Source organism: Cucurbita moschata, unplaced genomic scaffold, assembly GCF_002738365.1.
Source record: "Cucurbita moschata cultivar Rifu unplaced genomic scaffold, Cmos_1.0 Cmo_Scf00022, whole genome shotgun sequence".
In the NCBI taxonomy this organism is placed as follows: Eukaryota; Viridiplantae; Streptophyta; class Magnoliopsida; order Cucurbitales; family Cucurbitaceae; genus Cucurbita; species Cucurbita moschata.
In genome coordinates, this window is record NW_019268538.1 from 1,419,160 (window position 1) to 1,426,920 (window position 7,761).

A 7,761-nucleotide genomic window follows, 5' to 3' on the forward strand; every position below is an offset into this window, starting at 1 on the left:
TTTTTTTTTTTTTTTTTTTTTTTTTGTGTGTGTGTGTGTGTGATGATGAAATATTGAAAAACTGAACTGAGGAAACTTTATGAGATTGTAAATATATAGATTTCATGCTACTTATTTCTTATCTCTTTAAAGTTTATTAAAACAGAGAACAAAAAAAAAAAAAAAAAAAAAACTAAGGCACACCACCACGTACGCATCAAGGATGGTGTTTAGCATATCCCATGCCTACTTAATAAAATAGCACAAGATACAATAAAGACTGCACGATAATCTTGTCTTCTGAAAAATTTTAAATTAATTCTATATTATCAATACTAAATTTTGTTCTCCATGGGGAAAAAAATGTTTACTGAAATACCTTTTTAGTCATAGTAGCAGAAAATAGATACGTTCTCCTCTCACGAGGAATTTCATCTAAAATTTCATCTATTGACTTTTGGAAGTCTTCATTCAATAACCTGTCTGCCTCATCAAGGACCTGCTCAACATGAAAAACAGGCTATTCAGTAAAAATAATTACTTCAACCAAACATATTTAATTAACTGAAAGCTTATTGTCTCTCCATACAAGAAAAACTCAAAGGTGATTTCTTACGAAACTCACCAAATATTTCAATGTGCGGAGGGAAAAACCTTTTGTATTGGATAGATGGTCCACAAGGCGCCCAGGTGTCCCAACCTACAACAAAATAAATGAAATATTAAATCAACAACTAGATAAACAAGCAGCAATGGAAGCCATGACAAAACATTTGATATCGTGGAAATTATTACAAACAGGCTAAGGAAATTGTATATGGAAAGATCATGTACACAAAAGTACTACAGTGAACATCATACCATTGTTGATGCTTTATGATGTGTGGTAGTTTCAAGTTCAACTACTGGCTGCAGTTGTTATCACTAGTAGGAACGGTAACTTTATTTAACTTTGACGTCTGTTTTGACAGCCAGGCCTATTTACTGGTAGATTTTTTTGTATAAATTTTGTATAATTTATCCTGGAGAGGCTTATGACTTGATAAAAAAAAGATTCTTTTGAGGCTAAATCTCTAGTCAAATATCCCAAAAGAACAATACGATAATGTCGAGAAGAGGACATGAATTATCACATGGACCATCACATTCACTCTAGAATGAAGTTTAAGAGAAGCAGAAAATATCATAGACTTACGACAATATGTGGCCGTTTTGCCAAGTTAATTGCTTGCTGCACCATGTCTACACCTCCAACAAGCTACATTAGATTAAAATGAAATATTTATCACCAAGATAGCTCCATGTTTAGGAAGTACAGAAGCACAAAAAACATCAACAGGAAAACACTAACAAGAAAAGAAAAATAGGAGACCGCATCCTCAAGAAGTTCAACTAGATTTTGTATTCAGAAAAAAGAACCCAGCTAAAATAAATGTACTGTTCCCTATAGAACCCTTATTGCAACTGTATAGCTCAATCAGTTCAGTTCATACTACTCGATCCCTATAACCTCTAATTTCCCTCTGCCTTTTATTTACAACCTTGAGCCACCAAAATTCCAACTAGACACCTACCGGCTAGCTTCCTATAAACAAACTCCCATCAACTATTCTCTCTCAAACAAACTAACTCCCTCGGATAGCACAGCAATTATTCCCAGGGGACTGAGGCTGTAAGCCATAGCTAACTAATCTCGATAAGTAGCACTATGTGAGTCTTCTTCCTCATCACACCAGCATAAACGATAGATAGCATTATGTTTCATTATATCCTCCTACAAACTTAATATCAGGTTTGGATAATATTTAATAGTCATTCCTTCTATAATATATAAGAACTACTCAAGAAACGGATGATTATGAGCACAAGTTACTTGGATTTTTCATTATTTGACGTTTAAAAAAGAGTAATGTTATGCATATAAAAACACTTTCTTATTGACGTATAATAACATCCTCATAATTTGTAATCAGAAAGCTTACCACTGCACACTTAATACCAATGCCAGACCCTAAAGCTTCAAATTGCTCAGCAATCTGAATTGCAAGCTCCCTGAAGAATAACGATGGAAACACATATTTGAAGTTTATAGACAGGCTAGAATCTTTTAAACTACTACAATTGGGTATCAAACCTTGTGGGAGAAAGTACACATGCAAAAAAAGCTTGAGGAGCCTCCAAAAGGGCTTGCAAAATGGGAAGAGCAAAAGCTCCAGTTTTTCCAGAACCAGTCTGTGCAAGTCCAATTAAATCCTTTCCTGCATCACAGACGGTCACGGTTGAACATTATCAATACCACAAACATAAATTGCAAAGAAAGAACAGTGAAAACAAAGCAAAAAAAGGGAAGCCGAAGGGAAGGGGCATCACAGATCAATATTAGACATGCATCCTAAAATTTACCAAACCACATAAAGAGAATGAAAATACATCAAGGCTCAAATTAATTTTTTAGTAATAAATGTTATCATTGAATGAATAAATTAAAGTAGTGCAGGACCCAAAACCCAATGTGGTTACAGAAAAAAGCCACTACAATTGAGAACAAAAAGAAAATTGAGGGGAAATAAATTCAAAAAAAGAATCCTAAGAGTCAGAGCTAATTCTCAGTTGAACAACTCTTGTATTTTGTTCTGGACAAGTATGGTACAATATACGAAATTGACATCCTGCAAATATAATCAGAGCTATCCAATATCACCAACCTAATATTTATAGAAATATTTGTAACTCCCATGCAACTCCAAAATCAAAAGCAGTTACAAGAAATGAATTAAGTAAATGCATAAGCTAAAGAAAGAACCTTCTAGCGCATGAGGAATGGCCTCAGCCTGAATCTTGGATGGATTTTTCCAGCCTAAACTATCACATGCCTCAACCAATTGCTCACATATCCCCAAGTCCTTAAACGTCTTCACTTCTTCTTCATTGTCTTGCTCCATTGCCACTGTTAAATCTGGAGAATAAAACAAAACACAAGAAAGTTATTAGTGATACAACGGTGGCATGTGACTGATTGAAATGATTCATAAATATTAATACAACAAGTTCCCTAAATTAGACTAGTTTTAACTTTTATTTATAAAATTTATTTTGTGAACGGATAAGGGGAAGAGGACAATGATACTGAATGAAGAAAATTGGGTAGACATTAAAAGTGACATCTAAAACGAGGATGAAACTATAATATACGTTAATGACTCAATTAAAGATCCTATTAGTGATAGTGATAACGATATTGCCGATATGCTTTAGACTATTACTAACACAAGAAAGTTAAATGTACTAATGCACATCACTGTACTATTATGATTTTTTTACTTTATCGTTAATAATTTTTTTAGTACGTTTTGTACTTTTAAGAAATATTATTTGTTAAGGATATACATGTTGCCTCCATATGAGAAAACGTACTAGGATTACCTTAAGTCTTTAAAACATGGTTATACATCGCAAACTATCAGGGAAAAAAAAAACACATAAAGCATAATCTACCACAAACTTTGGCCAAATAGTTGCTAAAATTGAATGTAGGGAAGAAAAACATCAATTTGCATCATCTTCTAACCAAGGAAGCACAAATTCATCCAAATCTCCATCTATCTATATATCTAAGTACTTTATACAAAATTTATCTTTTTTAAGTTTTTCCCGCCACATTTTGCCCTTTTCATTATTTTCTTCAACTAAATTTATCTTTTTTAAGTTTTTCATTGTTTTTTTATCATCTATATCTATGTATATAAGGGGCGGCAGGGAAGAAAAACTTTTACGCCAAGTTGCTCGGTCAAGCAATCAAAGGAAAATTGGAAGACTGGTTCATGTCCGAATCAGAACAGACAAACACAAACTTCACTATTGTTTCTATCGGGCTATTGTTATTAAAGGAAAAAAAAAAAAAAATCAAACAACTCCTCCATTGTTCATTAGACAAGTTGTCATTTGTGTTCTTCAGGTGAGAAGAAAGACAGATGGAGACTTGGAGAATACCTGTAACAAAAAGGAGTAGAAAATCAGCGCAATCTCCGTGGGGGGAGGAGGCTGCGGCGGCGACACGAACGGAAGAAAGATGACGTCGGAGGCTGAACGGGAGAGAGGCAGCGGCGCTGCTGAGACGGAGGAGGAGTCGGCTTCAAGTGCGTGGAGTAGTTAGGGCTATTTCAGTTTTGTTTTTCTCAAGTAAAAAGTGGGCTGAGCTATTTTCTTAATAAGAATTTAAAAATAATAAATAAATGTTTTGTTTTAAATAAATAAATGGTTTTTTTTTGGTAACCTTTTCTAATTTATATTAATTTTCTATGAAATGTTTTGATTTATTATCTTTGAAAAAAGAATATATTTTCTTTTTAAAAAAAAAACTCCCTCTTCCGGATGGGCTGGGCTTTAATCGTTTTGGGCCCAAACCTTACTGTTGGGTTGAAAGAACCGAACCGAACCGAACCAAAAAAAACCGTTCCATTTCACGATAGGGGCAGAGGCGACAATTTCTCGTTCAGAAGTTGAGACTACGGGAGAGACCCATTTTTTCTCGGCGAGTCCAACTTCGAACAACAACAATGGAATCCAGATCCCGGAGGCGGGTCCTCATCGACGATAATTCTCCTGCCGCCGGAGTTTTGGACCGACACGACGCCGTCGGGACCGCTGACGATGTGCAGGGACTGAAATTTCGACCCTCCGATGGGAATGTGACCGAAGATCAGGAGCTCTTCATGGGCATCAAGGTCCGTCGAAAAGACTCGCTTCATCATGATTACAAGGGGGATTACATTGATGTTCCCTCGAATCAATTCTTGATGAAAATCCTGCAAAAGCAAGGTTAAATTTGCACATGCCGCGTTGATATTATATATTATTTACGGTGTTTTGATCATGTCCGGCCTCGAATTGAATTTCGTTTGCTTTTGTAATTCGCTCACGTATCTATGTATGTTCGTGTCTGAAATTCGAAAATTATAGTTGATTGATTATAGTTTGTTCGTCCTGCCTTGTCAAATCGTATGTCGATGATAGTTTTCCATCTCCAGAATTGCGAATCTATTGCTCTCATGATGTTTAATAACTCTTCTCTCTTATCCGTTACTTTTTGTGTGCAATCAAATGAAAATGGTGTTTGATTTTTAGGATGATTGCTAGGTAATGATGGAAATATACACGCATATTTGAAATTATTATCTATTTGGACACTATGTATTGTTTAATTCCTAAACATATAATTTATTCCTATGCATTGTGTAGTTTCCTTTTTGAATTTGTGAATGAATAGGATCATTTCAGCTGGCTATTAAGCATTTTGGAGAGTATTTAGCAGAGTGAAGACGAGAGATTTTGTTGGATTTACTTTCTTGTATCTTCTAAACTCCATTTATTTGGTTGAACTCTTTAAGTATAATGAGGAAGAAAATAGTATCCTCCGGTGTGTTAATGTCTCTTCGAACGGCCCCTACTCTTGCAGAATATTATGGTTTTTATTGCGTTCGTATCAGCCATTTTGAACTGATGCATCGTTCATACACGTCTTCTTTTGAATTCTATATCAAGCCATAACCAAGCTCTACCATGCTTTTTATCCCTGCAGGTGAAGAGAGTGTGCTTTTTGCAGACAAAGTTTTGAAGTTCACTGCTTCTGGGAAGATGAAAAGACGGATTCTTTTAATAACAGAGTTCGCCATTTATATCGTTGACCCAGAAACTGATACCCTTAAAAGGAGGGTTGCCCTGGCTGCTGTGGATAAGATATGTTTAAGTGAACTAAGTGATAACTTCTATGCAATTGTAATTCCAACCGAGTATGATATACTGATGGCAAGTACTCGGAAAACAGAGATCGTAACAGTTTTGGTTGACGCCTTTAAGAGTTCCTCTGATTATGAACTTGAGATTGTATTCTCCAACAGGTAATGGACATTATCTTCCCCATTTATCGTTCCCATTATGAACCGATATTTTCATTGTTATATGATGGTACTTATGTAAATCAGTTAACGAGATTTCGCTACCGATATTTTCAAAGTTTTTCATTTCATTTTGATTTAGTTACCATTTGAATATCTATTTCTTCTTGTTGAGTTGTAGTGTTTTAAGACGAGGATATTTGTGTTTTTTTTTTTGCTAAATGTTTGTTATCCCTCTTTTTTTTTTTTCCTTTTTTAGGTTTGTGTACAGTGCAGGTGGTGAACTGATAAAAGAAGTTCAATTCGAGGAAGTCGAAGGTACGAATATATCTTTTTAAGTCGGAATTTAGCATTCGCATTTATTTTGTTCTTGTTTCTCGTACTCTGTTAGAGAACCCGAAGATAGACTTGTTTCCCTTTCTAAAGAATTGGTAAAAGAAGTATATTTGATAGTTCTCTTCTGTTTTCCCTTTATATTTGGAAGAAAAAAACACATTATTTTGTTCTTTTTTCACCTTATTTTCTCAAACTTTACATTTATTGAAATTATTTTCAAATGTTGTATAAAAAATTGGGAACAGTTCTTGTTACCAAATGGAAAGCAAGAAAGAGTTACCAAAATAAATATGTTATCTGAAGAACTAAGAATAAGAAGCAAAAACATTACTAAAAGTGTCTGGTATTGGTAATAACATGCAGGTGGTGTGAAAACAAGAATTTCGAGGAAGGAGGAGTGATTTATGACTGGTTTCATTGGTCAGCCTCTTCTTTTATATTTGATCAAATTGATGATTGGAATTTGATCTCGTAGATTCTTCAAGTATTTGAATCTGTATAGAAATGGATCGTAAGTTGTAGCTTTTGCATATACATGCCCTTCTTTTCATCCTTCTATTTTCTCTTTGTTTCTCAGTTTTGTAACGGAACGTAACATTTGAATTCTTAGCCAAATTCTATTATCGATATCAAACTGGACTTCGACTATATTTTTTTTTTTTGTTTTCCTTTATTGTTTTTTTATTAAATTTTTCAGGTTAAAACTCAATATTGTTCCCCGTATTAAATTTAAAATTTGAAATTTAACCTTTGTATTTTTAATAAGCCTTAAAAAGTGTTCTTTCAGCTAGTTTGAAGTTAATTTTTTTGCCTAATTTTGAGTAATTCACCTAAAACGCCTCATATCTTTGTTATAGTTAAAAAATTTCATCTAATATAACAAATAAATAAATTAAACTATATAAAATATCTCTCAACTTTAGAATATATTTCAATTTTTTTAGAATACACCTTAAAAGATTTTATTTTTACACTAAAAAGAATATTTTTTAAAATATATTTTGAAGTTTGAAAGACTAAATTCATAACTTTTCAAAAAATTTAGTATAACTCTTTAATTATGATGACTTTTTAAAGTTTTATTTGTAAAAATAACAAACTGAATTAAATTGCATGAGAAGCGTGGTGTGCTCATAACTTACACAGAATATAATAACCCATAACGACCAATCTGACAATAATCCATTGGTTCAGAAATTTTACTCTTTTAAATATAAGAATGTTAATTATGATAATTTCTTTCTAATTTTTATTATAAATAAAATTGTATTATCTCATTTTAAAATAATTTAATATAAAAATATATTAGAATGGCGGAGCCGAAGCAGGGTGGGCCCATAGTCTGCATCGAAACCTAGCTTGATACCTTCCTCTCTAATATAAGATCAATCTTGAATTTGTTAATTTATAAAATTAAATAAATAATAATTGAACACATAACATGAACTAATTTGAAAAAACTATAATAAATATTATTATTATTAAAAAAAAAAAAAAAAAAAAAAAAAAAAAAAAAAAAAAAAAAAAAAAAAAAAAAAAAAAAAAAAAAAAA

At 32.9% G+C, this 7,761-nt stretch overlaps 2 protein-coding genes across 3 annotated transcripts in view; one reads left to right on the forward strand and one right to left on the reverse strand.

The window, feature by feature from the left end:
* Positions 1-4,161, reverse strand: part of LOC111459226 (DEAD-box ATP-dependent RNA helicase 10-like) — a 6,412-nt gene extending 2,251 nt beyond the window's left edge. The window contains exons 1-7 of one of the 2 annotated variants that reach the window (XM_023102021.1): positions 3,970-4,161; positions 2,783-2,926; positions 2,114-2,237; positions 1,962-2,031; positions 1,175-1,237; positions 605-679; positions 359-478 (exon numbers count right to left, since the gene is read on the reverse strand). In XM_023102021.1, the coding sequence (XP_022957789.1) occupies positions 359-478; positions 605-679; positions 1,175-1,237; positions 1,962-2,031; positions 2,114-2,237; positions 2,783-2,921 (591 nt within the window). In that variant the 5' untranslated portion in view covers positions 2,922-2,926; positions 3,970-4,161. Of the gene's footprint in view, positions 1-358; positions 479-604; positions 680-1,174; positions 1,238-1,961; positions 2,032-2,113; positions 2,238-2,782; positions 2,936-3,969 lie in introns of both variants that reach the window. The other variant, XM_023102020.1, reaches the window with a different exon arrangement.
* Positions 4,162-4,461: 300 nt separating this feature from the next.
* On the forward strand, positions 4,462-6,761 carry LOC111459642 (myosin IB heavy chain-like). Its single transcript, XM_023102645.1, has 4 exons — positions 4,462-4,797; positions 5,558-5,876; positions 6,133-6,191; positions 6,573-6,761. The coding sequence occupies exons 1-4, from the start codon at positions 4,536-4,538 to the stop codon at positions 6,608-6,610; spliced, it is 678 nt and encodes a 225-aa protein (XP_022958413.1). The 5' UTR covers positions 4,462-4,535; the 3' UTR covers positions 6,611-6,761.
* The last annotated feature ends 1,000 nt before the right edge of the window (positions 6,762-7,761 follow it).